Below are 21,735 nucleotides of genomic sequence, written 5' to 3' on the forward strand. Positions count from 1 at the left end.
GGAAGGAAGGAAGGAAGGAAGGAAGGAAGGAAGGAAGGAAGGAAGGAAGGAAGGAAGGAAGGAAGGAAGGAAGGAAGGAAGGAAGGAAGGAAGGAAGGAAGGAAGGAAGGAAGGAAGGAAGGAAGGAAGGAAGGAAGGAAGGAAGGAAGGAAGGAAGGAAGGAAGGAAGGAAGGAAGGAAGGAAGGAAGGAAGGAAGGAAGGAAGGAAGGAAGGAAGGAAGGAAGGAAGGAAGGAAGGAAGGAAGGAAGGAAGGAAGGAAGGAAGGAAGGAAGGAAGGAAGGAAGGAAGGAAGGAAGGAAGGAAGGAAGGAAGGAAGGAAGGAAGGAAGGAAGGAAGGAAGGAAGGAAGGAAGGAAGGAAGGAAGGAGAAAAAACCCAACAAGACAAATACATTGACCAAGGATGAACAGGTATCAGTTATATTTCCTAAAATAAAGCTATCTTGGTTTCCTGCTACAGGCCAGTAAGGACTGAGCACAAACTGCTGTGCTAGATCATTTTAGGTCCTCTTTTTACATGTGACATTTGCCTGACTGCACTAACTACTCCAGCTCAAATTACTGCATCCCTGCCCTGTATATCCACACCTGCTAATCCAGGGAGCTTTGTAGGAGCTTAGTTGCAGCCATGAGCGTGCGGGCGCTACACACAGCTGTGACGTGCGGCTCCTGAGAGGCGGAAGGGCCGAGCTGGCAGGGCTGGTTCCTCACCCCACGCACGTGCTCTGAGACACAAGAGGATGAGGAACACCATCAGCATACAGCCTGACTTCTAAAACCTGTCACATCCTCCAAGCTGGCTTTTGTCTCCTGCCCATCAAAATACCTGTCAGTCAGGGATCTTCAGCATTCACTCGGACCATGGCACCCAGCATGGACCTGTTGAGAGTTATGTTATGGCCTGCTGCCAAGCCATGAGGAATGTCTGAATGTTGGCCACAGGCTGGCATCTGGTGGGCTGATCTTCTCTTTGGTACAACTCCATTTGGAGTGTACCATGTGGTACAGCTTGCAGCTCTAAGAGTCAGTCTGAAGCCATCTTGGATGAACTCAGAGCAGAAGGGACCAAGCTGGAGCCATGCCTTAGTTTTTTGTGATCCTCCTTATCCACAGTACCTACTAAAATGCACCTGAAGAAGAAAACGCTCCACCTGCCTGCAGACAGCCTGTCTCCCACAGGATGTAGTGGTTCCCACTTTCCCTGGAGCACTAGAGAAAGGCACACACCTCCCTTGTAGAGTTTATTCTAGAAACCAGGCACTGTATCTCCTGTGCACCCTGTTTCCTCGTGCCCTTCACCCCTCAGACCATTCTGCCATGCCCCTCAGCCAGCCACCCCCAGGTCCCATCTGCCAAGGGGTGGGAGGCCCCTTGGCAGGCAGGGATGGAAACAGGAGCACAGCCTGTGGAATGACTCCCTGCTCCGGGGGAGAGCTGACCTCTGCAAGCTGACACGCCATGCCGGGGCAAGCGTTATAAATATGAGTGAACCCAGCAGCCCTTTATGGAAACCGTGAGCCAGGCTGCAGCTCAGGAGTGCTGCCAGGTGGTTAACTTGGTGGTTAACCAGGTGGTTTCTGCTTAACTAGAAACCTCAGGTTAGAAAGAAAAGCCAAACCATGCTCTGGTATAACACCTGCTAGCCCCAGCTTGGAGAGACACAGCTACTGCTTTTTCCTCCAGGAAAGAAGTAGCTACATGTTTCTGGGGGTGTTGGGCTTTTTTTCTTTCTTTCTCAGGACAGAGCTGGTGCAGAAGACTGCTGCTGAGGTATCTTCCTTCCAGCAGGGCTCCTCTGAGCATCCAGCCTACCCAGGTGGAGCCTCTGCTTCCCAGCCTTCCACAGCAGACACAGCCAATGAGCCAGTGCTCTGTCCCAGGATGAAGAGATTCTTCATCAAGGCAAGCCATTATTTCTTCAAGAGTGAGTGGGCATTTCTAAGGAAGGGGCAAAAATATTCAGAAGAAGCTACAAAATGTTTCCACTGCCCAAATGTTTCTGCTACCACATGAAATGTGGGTAGTGGCTGATTTTCAGTATGGCAGAGGCATTTTTTCAATAAGGCAGAGATTTTTTTTCAAGGGCATGTAGTGATAGGAAAAGGGTTAGTGGCTTTAAACTGAAGGAGAGTAGATTTAAATTAGCTATTAGTAAAAAATCCTTTATTTTGAGGGTGGTGAGGCACTGGAACAGGTTGCCCAGAGAAGCTCTAGATGCCCCATCTCTGGAAGAGCTCAAAGCCAGCCTGGATGGGGCTCTGAGCAACCTGATCTAGTGGAAGGTGTCCCTGCTCATGACAGGGGGTTGGAACCAGATGGTATTTAAGGTCCTTTCCAACCCAGGCTGCTCTATGACTCTGTGATTCTGTTACAGGCCTCTTCCCATCATCAGATTCAGCAGCAGTTTGTATCCCAAGAAGGGAGGTGAGGTCTCCAACTTTCTGCTAACCTTCCACCATATCATCCTACAGTTTGTGATTTTCAGATCCTTCCGCGACAGATTTCAGATCCTTCTGTGCTCTTCATGACAGGTTTCATGCTATTACACAAATATTTCTACTTTCATTTTTGGACAGAGATGCTTTAATGGATAAGATTTTCTCTCTTCTGTGACTGCAGGTAAAAGCTTGAGCAAAGGCACACTGAAGTTGCCAGAGAAAGATGTTTCAAGCAAGACACTTTTCAGGTCTCCATATTTCTAGGCTGACTTAAGGATCCAAGAGAAGGGGATACTTGAGTTATTATGTGTGAATTCTTGGGAGCACTGTGTAACTGTACCCAGCTACATACCAATATCCATGGTGGGTTTGCTCCCAGTAGGACTTACTCACATGGAAGAATTTGAAAAATTTGCCTGGCACCAAAAAAAAAAGCATGCCCAAAGGATGCATAATGGACTGCCTGGAAACTTATTCACCCCAGAAATGCAAGTATCTGATGAATTAACTTTTCAGAGAGACTCAGGGCCATCCCAGACAGTATAAAACCCAGTTAGAGGAGAAGAAGAAGAAGATAAAAATGGAGCAGAAATTCAAGAGCAGCAAATCCTCTCTGTCTCCTTACAAAATTAAGGAGCACGCTAAGCTTGTCTGGCTCATCATTCAAAAGGAATGAGGTTCCTGGTGGCACAGTGAGCTCACCCCAGCACTTCCCAGCCTGTCAGCTGTGCCCCAACAGGCGTCACTGTCCAGGCAGGGGAGGAGGAAGGTTCTGAGGGGCAGCACAAGAGGCTGAGAGCAGAAGAAAGCTGAGCAGCCACTCCACAGAAACAGGTGTAAATCTGCTGGGAACAGCTCCATCAGCAGCAGCAGGCGCCACACCACTAAATTAAACACTCCCTCCAATCATCAAGATGTTATTAAATATGCTGGTGCCCTCATGGCTAGGAGAAACCTGAGGTGCAGGTGTCACCCCAGACCTGTCTACCCCAAATGGGTGTGCTCCATGTAGGATCCATCTTTTAGAGTCTGGCCTGGCAGAGCTGGGTGGAAGCAGTGCCAGTGGTTAATGCGTGCGTGCATGGGTGCACGCAGACAGACACATGGACACATGCTCGGACATACCGATCATGGCCAAGGCTGGGCAAGAGTCCAGTGATCCCACCTCCTCCAAGAAAAAGGCAGGGGACTGATGGAAATGGCTGGGCTGTACATACCCTAAGATTTTTCAGAGGGGAACATACTGTGTCAGATCATGTGTTTTATTTCTCTAATTTATTAATAATAATTAAATTATTATGATATCACTTGTAATTGCTCAGGTCCCTGGGTCAGAGCTCAGTCTGCACCATTCACACTCCAGTTCTTGGGCCACCATCCTTGGGCCAAACTTTCACACTAGCTCACGGCTTGGCTGTGGATCACTGGGCTTTCACTGAGATCTCAGCACCTCTCACAGGAACACGCCTGGCCTGGTTTCTGAGCCAGCTCTTCTGAAAACATGGTCAGTAGCAGATGCATCTCCTTCTCCAGCTCTCCTCAATGCCAAAACGTTCAGGAGCCCAGACCTGACCCAGGCTCCCTGCCTCCCTAAAGCACTAATCCCTGTGAGTCTGATGTCTAAGCACCTTGCAGCATCATCCTTGGACCCTGCTGCACAGCTCACATGGAAGGGTTTTTCCAAAGCCCTGTGGGAAGTCTGTCACTGTAGAAAACTTGAACATCCATCTCCTATCCAAAGCCCCTTCCTGTCCCTCATGAAGCACCCACTCACACCTTTCCCCTCGAGGGGAGATTATGCCACTGTCTCAGGGGCAACTGCTTTAACTCCTCAGTTGTGATATCTCAGCAGAAGAAAATGACATTAAACAGGGCAGGGTGGACTGAAATGGTGCAGTGGTTTTTGTGAAGTAGGGTGCATTAGAGATATCTGGGGGGAAAAAAAGGACCTCTCATCAGTCATAGTCCCTTGCTATGCAGGGATCTGCACTAACACCAGCATATTTTAGGAGTTTATACATCAAACAAAGGTTGAAGGTCCCAGCGCCAGATGCAGGCTGACCCCTTCTTGCTCCCAAGTCCTGCAGAAGAGAAGATGGGTAGGAGCCCACTGCAGGCAGCACTGTGGCCAGGGCTCTGTGTGGGCTGTTTTGTGCAGCATGACTGGAATTGTTCTGAGTCACAGCTGGAGGGCCCCAACTCATTGTGATTACCAGCAAAGCAAAGATTTTACTAATCAGCCTACGCCTGTCACATGCACAAAATTCTCTTATCCTGGTGCTACATGCAGGAAGCCCTCCAGGGAGCCCGTCTACCCTTTCCAGGGTGAGTTGCATGTGGACAAATACAACCCTGCTGCCACAGGCTGGCAGAGCTCCCAGCCCAGCTGGGAGGGGTAGGCAGGTCACTGCCTCTGTGTCCCATTGCAAACTATCTGCCACCTTTTCCAGTCCACCTGATGGGTTCCACAACACAACAACAGGTTGCCTTCAGATGTCCCTTGTCAGACCTCTGCATGAAACAGCAGCCTTGTCTTCTTCCAGAATTTCTCTTAATGCTTTTCATTTTCAATTAGTTTCTTTCTCTTTCCCTCCCATTTCCATATATGCCAATGGGCACATTTCCATTTGGCCACAGTGATGCCTTAGTTAAATCCTTTCTTGCTGTGTAGAGATTATTAGCTCATTAAGAGGTGACTATCCCAGTCCTTCTGGGACAGTCCCAGTTTCCCAGTTTTGACCTTCTAAATTACTTTTTGACATGTACAAGTCACAGGAGCCAGACGAGGTCCTAAAGGCAGAGAGGTGCAAATGATCCCCCTAAGGTGGCACAGACCAACTTTGCTCTGGGGGACACAATGCCTAAAAAAACACAAGATTTTTTTGAAATGCCTGTGTGTCTGAGAATGAGTTAGTACTCTTGGATTATCTTCTTGACCTTCCCTTTCCAACTTCTGTATAATTTCATAGAAGTGCTTTTGATTGTCCTGTATTTGTTGTTCCTTATCAAAACCAGTGTCCATGAGTCAGAAAGGGTTTATAGCATCTTCTTATCACACAGCAGGTCTCAAGACACCTCAGTAAAAGTACTGTCAGGTACTACAAAGATCTCTGGCTTTTTGTAACAGGTGAAAAAGGGAGGGAGTGCCAGTGATACAGCTCCTCTGCCTTGCACTTGCCTGCCATCACTGGCATGACTGCATTGGAGTACAAGCAATGTAAAGCACCACGAAGGACTTACCATCTTTCAGGGCTGAAGGGAAGGGAGAGAGAACTATGCTTTTTACACTGCAGAGCTTTTCTCAGTGTTCCCTTTGGTCTCTTTAGGAAAGTTCAGTGTGTCTCTGAGGCTCCCACCCTAGTCATAGCAGTACCCTGCAAGCTATTACCCGCTCTGACCTTGCCTGGCTAGCTGGTGGCAAAAGGCATATTTTCTGAATACTCCTATCTTGTAAAACACACAAGGTCTTAAAAGCTTGAAAAGAGATTAGCTAAAGCAAAACCCTAAATCCTGAAGCCCTGGAAAAAGGCTCACTGAAGCATTTGGATCAGCAGTGGCTGGGGACGTCTTTTACTGTGTGAGATAGAAAGGACAGTGAAGGTGAGAACAGCAGCATGGAGTGGAGCTGCAGTGGCCAGGAGGGAGGAACAGCAAGTGTATATCCCTAATTTATAATACAAGCAGGAAAAAAATTATGAAGAAGGAGATTTTTATTAGTCCTACATCTCCACCCTGCATTTCTGCAAGCCTGAATTGAAGGGATGAGATTGTACTGTTTTGAGCACTATTACTGACTACCTATTCTCACAAAATTGGAAGAAATAAAGCAAAATCCTACTTCAATGAATTTCAGGGTTGGGTTTGCAAGCTAAATCCCTGGAGCCAGGATTTCGCTGGATGGTTGGACCCAGAAAGCCAACAGTAGTGAATAAACCAACAGCAAGTGTTTCCTCTTAATTATCTCTTTCTTTGCCTCAAGTTTTGGGCCAGTTCTGAAGGTTGTTTAAACAATATAAGCACCTATCAAAGTGGACAGGCATCATTCCTCAGAAAGCTTTCAGGGAAACATCTCTAGGATAGTTAGCTGGGAAAAGCATTGTACTGGTTTCTTGAGGCAGGGCTGAGAAGCAGCAACAGAATGGATGAAGGAGTCAATGGCTAAGTAATCAGAGCTGGGAGGTTGAACCTTGCAGTCAGCTTATATCAGAGACTAACAGATGCCAGCTTTGCCAGGAAATGAGATATCTGAGCTGAAAGGCAAGTGTCCCAGGATTTAGTTCAGACCATCTTTCCCTCGTGTGACACTGCCCACAGAAACACATGTGCTGAAACCACAGGCAGTTAAGTGGGATCAGAAAGACACTAGGCTATGCAGGAAGAGACCACAAAATATCTCCAGTGAAGAGAGGAGTGCAAAATCTGAAGTTTCACAGAGAAGCCTGTGAAATTTCTTTGCTCCTCTTATCATTCCCTCCTGAGGAGAACTGCTCTTGCTCCTACCCTATGAAAGAAGATCTGACATGCACAGAAGACTTATGCCAGTGTCCTGTAGAAATGGGCCTTCAACAAAATTCAGGTTGCCCAAAGGCATGGGGTCTGCACACTATACTTTTCTTGACAGTGAGCCTGGCCCAAAATTCCAGATTTAAAACATTATCTGAGAGTGGATGGACACACTTTGAAATTCCAAGGAGTTTTGCTTCTGGGGTTGAGATGAGCACATCTCAGTGTGCTGCTGGTAGCACCAAGAGAGATGATGAAGAGAAAGGCACAACACTTATGGCCCTTGTCAGGTTGTGGGAGCATCTGCTTCAGTCCCAGCTCTGCTATTCCCCAGGGGAAAAAACCAAAGCAGTTCTGCTCAGATTCAAGTGTTTAACTGCTGCTCTGAACATCCCAAAACACATGAATACAGGATCTTAGACCTGTATTGGCAGGACTGCAAAGAGAACATCTGCTTTGACTAAAGTTTATTGGAATTAAGAATTTCAGGTGATTGAGGCAGTTGTTCTGACTTTGTGGAATTCACCATTACTTCTGCCTTGGTGAACAAGGTGTCTTGAATTTCATATAGATGCAGCTAGAGCTAGAAGACCACAGAAATTTAGTTCTAGATTTAGTTCTAGCAGCCCCACTGAGGTTCTGAGTGGAGACACAAAGAGATGGACTCTCTGGTGACCATGACACCCAAGGCTGGTCTGATGGAAGAATTCCCTTTGATGCAGAGGTGAAGCCTAAAAATCACAAATATCTGCTACTCATGCTACTCAAGCAGATAAATGAGATTCGTGTGGGGCTAACGAAACAACAATTTTTGTGAACAAGAAGCATTTTTCCCCATTTTTGATAGGAAAAAAAAAAAGAGGAGAAAATGAAAATTGGATTGTATCTATTTTTAGGCAGATTAAAAAGTTATTCAGACTAGAGAAAAAGTGCATCAAAAATAGCTTGAGCAATATCAAAGTGGAGCAATTGCTGAAGATCTACAAGAATAAAGGAGGTCAGGAGCCTCAGAGGCCAATTTTTGAAGTAGCTGCGAACGTTTCATTTTCACACCCTGTCTAATGTGCTCCTGCTTTAAAACACATTGTGACACCAGTGAAGCCTGCTCCTGCACCCCAGATCCATGGGAATCCTTCAAAGGCAAGCAACTAGTCTAATGTATGCCTAATCATCCCACAAACTTGGTTTTGTGTTTTACATCCTAAACACTCAGCATAAACCTAACCAGCCACTGCCACCCACAGTGACACAAGACTTGTGTCTCCCACTAAAAGCAATTCAGACTTACCTCTCCCTCTAAAAATGACTGCCCCTCAAGTCTGCCTCTAAGAAATGTATTTTGGAGGCTTGTCTTGCTTTGTCTTTTACCCATATTCCTCAGGCTTTGTCATTAGGACTTTAATTTGACAGCAAATGTTGAACTTCTGAAAAGGCTTTGGAAATAACAGATCAGAAACAGGCAGATTTGGAAGCTATTACCCAGAGGGTTTTGGTCAATATGTTGTGAGTTGTTCAGGTGGGAAGTGAAAGCTGACATAGAAGTGAAAGGATGTGTGGTCCTACGTCACCCAGGAGATGTGTTTAATCTGCCCAGGAAAGTGTTCTAGTCACTGTCCCTGGGGGTATTTAAAAGACATGTAGATGTGATGCTTAGGGACATGGTTTAGTGATGGACTTGGCAGTATTTGATTAATGGCTGGACTCAATGATGTTCAGAGTATTTTACAACCTAAATGATTCTATGATTCCGTAATTGCTAAATAATGCTCACCTTTTACCCCAAATGTTGAAACAATCCCAGACGTACAATAAAATGGAAACAACTGCATTAAGAAGGGATATTGTCTCTTCCCTGGTGTGGATGGAGCAAAGCTGTGATGGAGCAGCATGCAAGGAAAAGACCTGATAAGGCCACTTGTCTGCACATCATTTTGGCAGGGGGAAGGGAGCCGTGCCCCCTGTCAAGCTCTTCTCTGCCAGCCCTTCAGCAGGCCTTTTCCAGTGGATCCATGCCAGCCCCAGGGCTGGCTTGTGGCCAGCTGGCCTGCCTCCACCTGCCTGTTGCTGCCAGTCATGGGTCAGAGGTGACACTGTGGTCAGAGGAGGGAAGAGCTGAGGGACTGTGCCTCTGAACCGCTCTCCCCCAGCAGCGCTGTGCAGGTGATACAGCAAAGCAGCAGCTGGTGCTCAGCTCCCACAGAAGGAGGAACTGGCCACCATCCCTGGGACATGAAGAAGGAGGAATATGCAGACAGCTTGCTGGGAAATGCAAGAGGGTTGTGTGAAAAACCTGCTCCAGTCCAGCAGGCAGGCCCCAGAAAGGGTGGCTGGCGGTGATAGTGCCATCCGACCATCCTCTTGAGGAGAGTCCTGCCTCCTGCCCCAAGACACTGTGTCCCACCCGTCAGCCCCCTTAGCACGATAAGGTTTAACCACTCGCCAGCAATGCATGTGGCTTGGGAACTGCTGTGAAAACAGGAGGCTGCAACATAAGCTTCCCTCTGCTTTTGGATTGCAGGTCCAAGGGCCAGCAATTCTCCTGCTGCCCCACAGGCAGAAAATGTGCTTCAGAAAGCACCTTGAATGTCAGCTAGCAGCTCCAAATGGTGCTCCAGGCAGGAGAGAGAAGTCCCAGGAGTGTTCACCTCCTTTGCTGCTGAGGAAACAGGACTTTTCCTCTAGTGGTGCAGATGAGGCTCTGAAACTGTTTAACCTGAGATCTGTTATCAAAAGCCTAATCACTGTGATGCCCAAAGGGATATAAAGAGAGATACCCTTATTATAAATTGCAGTAAATACCTTCTATTTTTGTCAATTCCTAGTAGGACAGCCTATGTCTTGATTCCCTGTGCAAGTGAAGTCTGTCCCTTCTCAAACCCTGCCTGCATATTCCCAGGACTGACATCTTCCACTCCCTCCCTCTTGCCCACTCTCTCTCAGATGATGCAGAGTGCCAGCAAGTCCCTCAATGGTGTCATATCTGTCCTTTTTATTCATTGCAGGGTTTATTTTTAGCCTGAAACAACTGCTTCCTAAAAATGGAGTTCCTAATGACACGGGAGCTGGACACAGCTATGTAAGGTATCCAGGGCTTGGCCTGACAGCTTCTCCCGTCTGTCTCTCTCTTTGTTGTGAGTACAGGACAGCAAAGTTTGCTGCTCCCCACCAGCCTTGCAGTGTTTGGGCTCAACTCTAGGAAAGCAGCAGAGAGAAACTTAGAGAAACTAAGAGAAACTTAGTTCAAACTTTACCTGGAGTCTTTGGTCTCCCTCTCTTCTCAAATCAAGAAAGAGGGGGACATTTACCCACCCTTTGCTGCACTCCAAGGGTGCCCCTATGAAGGCAATTTGCTGGATCCTGGCAGGTTTTTACCTGCTTTTCTGCTGCAAGGCAGAAGAGGGACTGAACTTCCCTACTTATGATGGGAAAGACCGAGTGATCGACCTGAACGAGAAGAATTACAAGCAGGCACTGAAGAAGTATGACATGCTCTGCCTGCTCTTCCACGAGCCTGTGAGCTCTGACAAGGTCTCCCAGAAGCAGTTCCAGATGACAGAGATGGTGCTGGAGGTAAGTGCCGCTGCATGTCCCAGTCGGGGTCAGTACACAGCACTGCTCAGAGTTATGGAGAGGAGCCACAGGACAGGAGAGGCAAATGGTCTCGTGCAGGGGAGGTTGGGCATCCAAAAGTTTGTTTAGTTGGATTTCAGTTAGCCCCTGCCTGAATTTTGCTAAGCCCAGGAAAAAGCCTCTTTTGTGCTCTTCTCAGTTTGCTGGGAAATAGCTTTTCTGGATTGTCTGTCAGAAACTCAGGCAATAGCAAGTAACCTTGCGAACCTCAGAAACAGTAACTCAGCTCAGCTCAGCTTTCCCAAATCTCAGCACCTGAATCTGTGGCTTGAAATTTTTTGATCCTTTCTCATTCTGTGCAAGCCAGTATCCCACTTGTATTCTGGATTGAGTCCCATTTTTTATCCCACTAGCAGCAGTCAGCCAAGAAACCTTATCAAGCTGTGCAGCAAATGGGTGTCCTAGCTCCCCATCTCAAAAGCTCCCTGCTGGTGCAGCAGCATTAAATCCCTTTTTGTTTTTTGACACTTGGTTGCCTGCTTGGAATCAGTCTATAGCTGCTTGTTAATGCAACCATTCTCTTCTGTGCTGGAAAAAGAGTGTTGTTAATTCTTTCATGAACGAATGATTCATTAATCCTCAGTAAAATAAATCATGGCAAAAGTGACAATGTAGGTTTGTAGCATTCTTTCTTGTATTATAGCTGTAATCCAGGGAATCACACAGCTGCAAACCTTGATTGTTAGGTGCATATTTCTTACCAGGAGCTTGCAAATATTCCCTTTTAACTAAAAGACATATTTGAAAAGAAAGTGAATTCAGAATTGCAGAAGAAACACTTCAGCTTTATTTGTCAGATCCAGAGAGGAAATGCATTTCACCCCTGAGAGTGTAGGAAATGGGAATAAGAAAATATGCTTGCTGAGGGATAGGACCCAAAAAAGTTCAGTGTCAAGTTCAAGGTCTGCTGACCTCCTCAGCAAGCCTGATGACTGCCAGAAAGAAAGGTCCAAAAACTAACCAGATTTTACTCACCTGTCAGGAAATGGTTACTTTCTGCAGGTGAGCGATCAAAATAACATTTGGCAAAGAAAAGAAAAAACTAATGCTTGAACTCCAGCTGAAATGAGTATTGTTGGTAATATAATTACATTGTTGTTTAGCAGGATAGCTATTTTGTGCTTGATAGGTGTCAAAGAGTTTCTAGATACATATTTATAGAAACCTGACAGAAGCATGTCCCATCCCTGGAAATGTTCAAGGCCATGTTGAATGGAGTACTGGGCAACCTGGCATAGTGGAAGGCATCCCTGTCCATGGCAGTGGCTTTGAACTAGATTATGTTTAAGATCCCTTCCAACCAGGCCATTCCATGTTTCCATGGCTCTATGGTCTGATGTGTACCATCAGTTTGAGTCCCTATGACACCATCACCCATGCTATCAAGGGTGCGACAGCTGCAATATAATCTGGCCTTAAGCTTTTATTTTTCAGGGTTGGATTCGGCCATGAGTACATTAGCTTAGGATTCTGGTGATTTATTTGGTTTCCAATTGCTCACTGCTATGGACTTCTTATGTGACCTTGGGCAAGAGACTGAGGGTTAGACCTGCAGCAGCCTTTACATAATTGTAGTCCTCCAGTCCCCTAGAGCTCAGCTTCCAGCTAACGGTGCCACACATCAACTGGCACTTGTGGCTTTGACCTCAAAATTTCCAAAGCACTTGCAGTGCTGATTCAGTGCATGTATCACAGTTTCAGATCAGTCCCTCCCCTGGACTGGGAACTGCAGCAGCAGCAATCTGACAGCCCAAGCACAAGAGAAATCTGCAGACTGAGCACTTCTTTGCTTCTGTCACCCAGAGGGAATCAGAAGGGGAGAGGGTCTCAGAATGCAACAAAGATATGTTCTATTCTACATAGGACACAGGCCAAAACGGTGCTACAGTTCCCAATTTCTGTACTAATTTAACCATGGGAGCACTCTGAGTGGGCAAGCCAGGTTGTAATCTGCTCCTTCTTGTGAAAGCATTCAACTCCCTCAATTCAAGCCATAATATGTTGGACCATAGGGGGTCACTCTTAATTTTCCCTGTCAGAGCTCATTCAGCTGCTGGACTTCACTGCATGTTCACCAGCATAGGGAGAAGGAAAGAAATGTCTGCAGTGGCTCCTTGACTGAGATGTGGAGCTGTTTGCCTGTGAGATGAACTGCCTGGGATCATTATTCCTGGAAGCAGTCAGCAGCTGAACCCAGGTCTCTTGTAATTTGAGCAAGCCTTAGAGTAGTGAGCTGCTCTGTAGGCACAGGAGCAGTGACAGGGCTCTCCTTGCAGCCAAACCTGAGAAAAGTTCACTCAGGAAGGTTTTACATATCTAATTTCAGTAGAGGGGTCAGGACTTGGAGTGCTGAAGGTCCTTTATACCTGACATGAAGTATCTAAGAGGTAAATACTCCAGCCCTCACTATTCCCTGCCAGCTGTCTTGGGAGGTTCCCAGCACAGGTGCTACCTGTGATAAGATGCTCCTTTCTAGAGCACCTCATGTTTTTCCATCTAACTTTACTGACAATTTTCCTGCTGTTTCACATTGAGACATGCTGCTTTCACAGCCTGGCAATACAGTGTGGTTTTAGCCCCCTTCCATACAAGTCATCAGATTCCATCCTTAGGAAAAAAGTGAGCCTCCATCCAACACACAGGCAGGTGTGGAGCAAACAAAGGTCTGAGCTGGTGGTTAAGGGCTGTTACATCAGATTATCTCATGGACATGCATGGCTGGGAACATGGGCTTAAAGAATTTAAGTCCAGAAAACCCCCAAATAGTCCATCCTTTCTGCTTCTCTCACATGTGCCTTATTAGAAATGTACAATTCCGAAGGTCAAAGGCATGAAGAATTGCGTTAGACACCAAAGAAAAGAGCAAGAGAGATCCACCATGGCTTCCTTGAAATATGTAGCTCATCAGTAACAAGCTCTGACTGGGGCCTCTCCCAGGAGTGAAGAACACATGAGGCTCTGTCTTAAATGGGTCCTTTGAAATTCAATGGGGGCTCAGCTCATATGGCAACATTTCCTTCTTTCAGGGCACTTCAGCCTTTTCTCTTCCAAGTCTTTGCTCTTCATAAAACTTGCAATAGCTTCATTATGTTTGAGATCACTCACTCTGGAAAATTTGGTTTAAAAGGGCCAACAGGTAGAAAGCTTATTAGGGAAGGCAGCTGATAGACGGGGGAGAGAGAAGAGAATCACAAGGCTCTCATTTACTTAGGAAATCAAGCTGACAACATGATAGCACATAAATAAAGTTAAGCACTTATTTAAGGACTTTACTAAACCAGAACTATGTACAGCACACCAAGAAGTGATATAATAAGAAAAATTTCCTTCCGAGAGAAGCATGTAGGACTGACTGACACTGTTGAAAGCTGAGGATGCACACCCACTGTCACCAGAAAAGGGATGATGTCATCAAGCTGATATTGCATTTGGCTCCCTGTATCCAGGTATACTGGATCAACAAATTCCCACGCAGCCCAGGGTCACTTTCCAGTTTAGAAGGGGAATGAAGATGATGATCATTATGAAGTGGTTCTAACAGCTCTTACCACCTACACTGCTGGGTGCCACCTGGTCACAACAGGCTCCAGGGACAGCCAAACCCCTCTGGCATCAAAAGAAGCTCTTTGGACCATCGTTAGTTCATGACAACAGCTCCAGGGGTGACAGTGCCTGCCCCTCAGGTCTAGATTGGGAAGATGGAGTCTGTTGGGTTGGTCTGTCAGGAAAAATAGCCAAAGGACTGATTTGAGATGCCTACTGCTTTCTGGCTAGGATGGAAAAGAGTTGGGGAAGGATTGTTCTAAGACAACCCTGGGCAGAGATATCATGAGCACAGGCTGTTTCACAGCTCAGGTTAAAGGGTACCTTTCCTTTGTGCACCTTTCTCCTATGACTCCACTCTCCACCACTGGCTACTGGAAAGCACCTGCACCTTGAGTAGGGACAAGCCTCCATACAGGGCAATGCAGAGGTTGATCCAAGCAGTCCCAGAGATAACAGTAGCCATTCCTATCCTGTGGTGATGTTTGCAAGAGCTCTGCGCACTCCCTGAGGTGAGCACGGTGAAGAAAATGAAACAGCCAAGCAATCACAATAATTGTTTAACAGACAAGTAAAAGAAAAAGCTACTTGTCCTAAATGGTCTCAACTTTCATAAAGAAGGGTTAAGAGGGGAAAAGATCAAAGCAGTGAACCTGAGAAATACCTGTTCTGCTTTTTTTCTCCTCTCTATCTCCTCTACCGTGTTTCACCCTGTCTCCTACCATCACTTCTAAGACCTCTCCCTTCTCATCTCTGAATGTCCTAAATAGGGAGTTTGGCCTTCCAGTGGGCCAGCCCCTGTCTCTAGGAATCATGTAGCAAGAATAAATGAGCATTGGTGTTAGGGGCTTTCCTTTTGCACTTGAGAAGCTCTCTCCAGCAGCTGAGGGTTTCTCACTATCATAGCAGGCTGCCTGTGATGCACTCTGGTATCCTCTTTCTGCTGAAACTCCCTCAGTCCCAGCTCCCCTGCCATTCTTCCCTTGCCATCTCTATGCATGTGTAATATCCTTAAAAAAGAGAGGCTCATCAAGCCCAGATATTTTAGTCCCTTCAATGAAACAGTGCCCCTGGACTGAAAGTTCATGGAGAACTGGCCTAGCACAAGCCAGTCTGATAAGAGGAAAGAGAAGAGGGATGTGGTACTCCCCTCTCCAGATGAGGCCTAGGATCAGTCCAGCCCCTAGCAATAAATGGCAGAACACAGTGAAACTCCTGAACATATTTGGCCAATTCTGTAACACATGGAAACACAGCCAGTATCTCCCTGTGGTGTGAAAGGGAAAGAAGGATTTTGAGTCTAGTAAAAGGCAAGGATTAAACTATTTGTAAGCTCTACCTTGTAATTAATTTATTTCCATGTGCTGAAACTACTGCAGCTTCCAGCTTAGGATGGAAAAAGTAGTACAAGATCAGCTGGTTTGGGGGTAGTTTCCCTCATATGGTCTTGAACTCTCTTGAGATCAGATATTCCCTCAAGAGTTCAGAGCCATGTAATACATAGCAAAAAGCCTCTCTCTGCTTCTGATGCAACACAGAAAAAATTTTATCAGTTTAGGTCTGTATACTTTATCCCAAAAATCCATAGGAACCAGGAGATGAGATTCCACTTTATCCCCATCTCTAGGTATAAAAATATAAAATCTTAAAAATATATAAAATATCAGTAAAAATAGAAAAATAAACCCAAACCTTTTCTGTTTGCTTCACAAACTCAGATTTCAGATATTTTCTTTGAAAGTGGCCATGTTTATGGGACAGTGCCTCAACACAATTTAGTGTTGAGGTATGAGTATAAATACAGATATAGAAGACATGTTCAATGAGTGTCACAAAATTCTCAGTTCTCTAGGTCCCTACAGAACAAGTCTCAAGGTGAGAGATGAGGGACATTTGGCTGGATAGGAAAGTGTGAAAAAGCCTGTAATAAAACAGGTGTTTTGGCTTCTATGTCTACAAAAGAAGTGCTTCCACTACAGATAAGTTAATGTAGAAAATGAGGAAGGGAGGAAGAAAAAGCAAAAATGTGCATTGATTACTTTCCATTTGAGGCCATGTAAGTAGGTCTCAACTCAGCAACAGACAGCAGAGTACTGATTTTTAGCAGTAGCACCCAGGGGGTTTCACTCACTGACATGCCAGTCACAAAAACAGGTTACAGAAAGCTCCCTGTTTCACAGATGGACACATTGACATCTAGGGACAACTGTGTGCCTTGATCTTTCTGTGTAAGTGTGGCCAAACTAATTTCCAAGGCTGAATTACCTATTATTGACATGTTTCTTTCTTTGAAGTCCCTCTGTCAGTTCCAAGTAGTGACTTTGGACAGGCTGCATGAGCAGCATCTCTCCTAAAACTACCCTTTCACAGCCATAAATGTGCTTTGAAAGGCACCTTTCTCATCTGCTAAATTATGACTGGGGAGAGGATCTAAAGAATGCAAATGTCTCCTGGAGACATGGCAGAACCCATGTGAGCTTGGGCTTGCTTTGCTGGCAGAGTACAAGGCCAAGTCTTGGCCCTGAAGTGTGGAGCTCATCACAGTCCAGCTGTTGCAGACAACCTCTGTAGGTGTGATAGAATCGTGGAATAATTTAGATTGGAAAACACCTCTAAGATCATTGAGTCCAACCATTAACCCAGCACAGCCCACCACTAAACCATATCTCTGAGTGCCACATCTACATATCTTTTAAATACTTCCAGGCATGGTGACTCCACCACTATCCAGAGCAGCTGTTCCAGGGCTTGACCATCCTTTCAACAAAGGAATTTCCCCTAATATCCAATCTAAACTTCCCCTGGTGCAATTTGAGGCCATTTCTATGTAAGACCTTGAGCTGCGTGGAGACTCAGAAATTTCTGAGCCACTCCTCCCTTCAGAAAATTGAGAAAAAATGTGGAAAAGTCCATCCACTTTGGTCTTGCCATCCTGCCATGCTAGTCAGGTTCCCCTAAAAGTGCCAGCAAGGATTCCCGGTGTCTTTCTGCTGAGCTGGTCCTCAGGAGGCAGGGTCTCACTTTTGTAAAATGAGATCCCTTTCATACAAATGCAAAATGGTTTGGATTTGAAGGGACTTAAGAGATTACCTAGTTCCAACCTTCCTTCCACTAAATGAGGTGGGACACCTTCCACTAAATGAGGTGTGAATTCCTCTTCAGGGTGGGTCATCACACCATGTTGCTCAAAGGCCACCCCAGCCTGGCCTTGAACACTTCCAGAGATGGGGCATCCATGTTTTCTCTGGGCAGCCTGTTCCATTGTCTCACCAGGCTCACAATGGAGAATTTTTTCTTGGCCTTATCCTGAGTGAGGGGCCCAAGAAGGGCTAGCTTGAGCTCACACTCACTTACTCAGAGGACATGTGTGGTGTTTGTGGTTACCATTTCGAGCTGCCTGCCCTGGACCCTGACATTTTGCAGGAGCTGACGGCAGGCTGGGGCAGCTGTTGAGACTGGGTAGGGGTGGCCATGCCATGCTCGCCCACCCTGACCTTACTCCAGAGCCTGGTCTGCCAGTGCCCTTCATCTAAAACCAAACTAATCAAAGCCCACGACTGCCCTTCCTTCGTGCCTGAGCTTCATTTGTGGGAAGAATGGAAAGGGGATATGATAATTCCTTTCAAACACCCGGGAGGGAGAAGAGCTATTTAAGCGCAAAGCCTAAGGACAAATGGGCTATGAATAAAACAAGTGTGGAACTACAAAGTCCCTAATCACCAGAGGAGGAAGGGGAGAACAGTCCAGTGAGTCTTAAATGGACACTGACTGCTTTGTGACAGAGATTGAATGACACGATTCTGAGTCTGATGACCAAAGATGTCCTTTTGCAGCCTCTGTCCCTAAATAACAGGCAACCAGGCACGAAATCCATGGCCTAGGAAGGAAATGACTTAGCAAGGTCCAAGTTCTCCTTTCCATTTTTTTTTCCCTTTGCACATTGGGATTTACCTACATACATGAGAAAAAAATACTTGCCCAAGGAAATGGAGCGAGCAGCAGCCAAGAGCTCAATCCGCAGGCAATGGCTCCTCCCCTCTCCCGCGCCCCGAGGGTCAGCGCTCCCTCCTGAGCAGTGCTGATGGTGCTCATTCCTGCGTGCTCTCTGACACAGCTCCGGTGAAGGCCAGCTGCTGCACATGATATGTTCTTTTTCTGGGAACCCTCTCCGGCCCTGGCAGGAGGCACTGCCATCAGCTAGCAGACCTCTGACACCTCGAACCCAGTGCAAGGAGGGCTGTGTATATTTAAAGCTTTCTTCAGTTCTTATTTCTCTCTGCTCACTCCTTGGGGAAAAGGTCTTTCTTGTCTCAAGGACCACTCTGTTCCCCCAGGGCCCTGCCTCACTGATCCCTCCTGTGTATGGATGGGAGCTCCCAGCTCTTGCCTGCAGCATCCTGGACTCTCTGGGATTCCAGAGGTGCTGGCTTACAGTCACTTGGATCAGAAACTGGAGAAATCTGGCTTGTTCCTGAGAGCCAGAGGCATAGGAATGACATGGGCGTGTGTAGGTGATTGGGCTTAATACCAAGCATGCCTCCCTCCTGCAGCACCCACTAAAAGCACCCAGCTTTCTGCCCTGCATGGGCTTCACAGCAACTTCCACCCTTCAGTTTCAAAGCAGCTTTTCTGAGGCCAGAAGGAGAACCAGGGAGCAACAGCCTCACTTTTGTCAAGGACAAGGACAGCCCCCAAACTACCCTGTCAGTCTCTGTTTTGGAAAGGGCAGCTTAGCAGGGTGGCCTCTGCCCAATCCCAGACGCCTGGGGCAGCACACACACACACAGACACACACAGAGACACACACACACGTCCCTGTCTGCCCTTGACATGCAAGTGGCACAGCTGAGTTGCCAAAACACCTGCGATGCCGTGCCAGCAGGGACCAGCCGGGAGCAGTGGCAGGTGGCCCCTGCGCCCATGGGTGCTCGGTGGCACGGGCACCAGCCTCGGGGAGCTCACGGCCGGGGAGGCTGTGCTTTGGCTTGCAGCTGGCTAAAATTAGGGATGCCAGGAGCAGATAAAAATACAGCCCCAGCTATGTGAAACCTTTAGAGAGGCAGGCAGAGAGCACGCTGCCGTATGTCTGACCCCGCTGAGCGGCTGCGCAACAATTAAAGCTCCAGGGCAGCGTTTTTGAAGCATTACCTGTGAAAGCCAGCTCTGAGGGAGTGACCTTTGCATGTTCCATATTTGGGGACTTGCCTTTTAGTCCAAAGAGTAGTGATCTCTGGGGGGGGGCAGGGGAGGGGGGGCAGAGTCCAGCCTCTCCAAGCAACTCAGGTGGTGGAAAAGTGTAGTAAGGTGGGACCAACATACTCTCCTTCAGTCCCTACTGCCAGCAAAGTGACTTAGTAACTTTTCTAGTGGCAGCTGCTCAGCAGGCTTCTGGCCCTACTCTTTGATCACCACAGTGCTTCAGGACAGCCTGAACTATGGAAAAGCCTAAGATATTACTGGTGTGGCATGCAAGGGGGTGCTAGTGGGAACAGCACAGCATTAGGAAAGAGAAATAATGGCCTCTGTTCTCCAAGAAACTGCCCAATGTCTCAAACAGAGTAGCCAACTATAGCGTGAATGTGGGAGTCCTGCATAAGGATTCAAAACTTCTGGGGAAATACACTAAAAACTTGCCATCTCCTCCTGCTCTTTCTGAAAATAAAAACCTACCATTCTGGGATATAAAATCGTCATCATTTCATCAGCCAGGTTCTGACCATCAGCATCAACTGCAGCATTAAAGACAGTAGGAGAGAACCAGCAGAGGAGTGTAGATTGCTTGAGGGACTTTTCCTCATCATCTCCTGTTGCTCTTCTCTCTGCATTGCTGGAGTTTTGTTCTTCCTCCACTGCTAAACAGCAAAACAGAAAGCTCCCCATGGTTAAGAGAAGTGTACTCATGATACCTTTCAGAGATGCCCAAATGCCCCCAGCCCTTCCTCCCAAGCCTGAGCAGCTGGGGAAGATGAGCCTTATTGTCTGTGGGAGCTCTGGGCAGGTGCTAGAGAAGTGGGAAGAAAATCCAGGCCAGAATGCCATAATGTCACTTCACAATGAAAACTGACCATGCTGAGGCAGCCACTTCTCCCACTCCCATTTTTAACCCTCTCTGAGGGATTTTTGTCTGCCATTTAGCAGCAAAACTGACAAGTGCAAGGTTTGGCACAATCATTGCTGCCTGCAGCTGGAATAGGAGCATGGTCAGGCAGAGAGTGACATTTCTGCTGCTGTATAACCAAGGATTTCAGAATGACCCTATGGGACTGCTTAAATCTCCCCAAAACTTCCCAGCATCACACCTAGGCTCAGATAGGTACAGTGGGTGTGGAGCTGAGATGTTGGGCAGGGAGCTGTGCCTTTCCATATCCATTACTCTGAATGCCTGTAACTGCTGACACCATCCAGCATGAGAGGGTTCTTGCATACTTGGTAGCAGTCAAACTTCACTTTGGGCTGGACCTCCCACACATCCCAGAGGGTCATTCACCCCCTCACACTCACCCAAACTCAAGAATGGTTATTACCTGAGGAATATGGGAGAATGGAGTAGTGCTGCCAAACTCCCACCTCTTTTTCCCAGTGCTGCACAGGCCACAGCTTGGGATCCTATGGGTAGAAAGTAGGCACTGCAAAGACTTCATGAACATGAGAATAAGGCTGCAAAATGTGCATGGGACATGAACTTACAACCTACTGGGCTCTTTGCTTGTGCTCTTAGCCAACTCTGCCAGCCCAAGGCTCCTGCTGTACCTCAGGGACTGCATGATCTGTTTTGTCCAGCTCTTCCAGGGCAGTTTCTACCCTCCATGTCTCTGTGCAGCTGTTGAAGCTAAATTATGTGCTATAGAGATAGAGGCTGACACAAAGGCAAGGGCTCTGGCTGGCCAAGACTTCGAGCAATATGAATTTAAAGGCAGGAGGAGGAGGGGCTGTGCTCTTAGATTACAGATGCCTCTGTCCCAAGGCCCTGAGCCAAGAGGATTGTCAAGATTAGAAACATTATCTGCATTCAAATCCCACTAGCATTATGGAATCAGAAAATACTGTAAGGGGATATATAAATGCTTGATACTGTAATGAGTAGGGGGAATTAGCCAAACTGTTGTGCCTCTGGCATGCTCCGTATTTTGCTGCCTTTTGTGGTTCAAATATAGGTGTGGGAATGTATTGTCACCTATGCACGGGTTAGACTCTCCTGCTGCAGTGGAAAGCAGAGAAAGCAAGGCCAGGAGCAATGCCCAGCCCCTGCATAGCTTGAACTTGCAAATGCCACCATAAACACCCTGCAAAGCCTCCTGCCTCCAGGCTCTGCCACAGTAGGAAGGGCTCCTGAAAGTCTCATGTTGCACAAAGACCTCCCTGTTTGAGACCCTGCTCTGGAGAGGAGCTCAGGCTGTACTGTTCTCCTCAGTGTCTCACTGGCATGAAGGTCCCTGCAGAGGAGGCAGGCTGCCCACTGAGCTCCCAGCTCTGCCCCCTAAGGCACACTCACACACCATGCACAAGCACTCTCCTGTATGCCCAAACTGCTGCACATCTCTGGGGATGAGCCTCTTCAGAGCAGTACCTCCAAACACTCACACCCACCATACATACACCGCCAGCAGACAGTCTTGCTAGAC

The 21,735-nt window shown here is 47.1% G+C and overlaps 1 protein-coding gene across 1 annotated transcript in view; it reads left to right on the forward strand.

Moving 5' to 3' along the window:
* Positions 1-10,042: 10,042 nt before the first annotated feature.
* CASQ2 (calsequestrin 2) overlaps positions 10,043-21,735 on the forward strand; it is a 36,730-nt gene continuing 25,037 nt past the window's right edge. The window contains exon 1 of the mRNA XM_054628010.2: positions 10,043-10,510. Coding sequence (XP_054483985.1) covers positions 10,277-10,510 — 234 coding nt within the window. The 5' untranslated portion in view covers positions 10,043-10,276. The remainder of the gene's footprint in view (positions 10,511-21,735) is intronic.

This window comes from Agelaius phoeniceus, chromosome 2 (assembly GCF_051311805.1).
Source record: "Agelaius phoeniceus isolate bAgePho1 chromosome 2, bAgePho1.hap1, whole genome shotgun sequence".
Lineage (NCBI taxonomy): Eukaryota > Metazoa > Chordata > Aves > Passeriformes > Icteridae > Agelaius > Agelaius phoeniceus.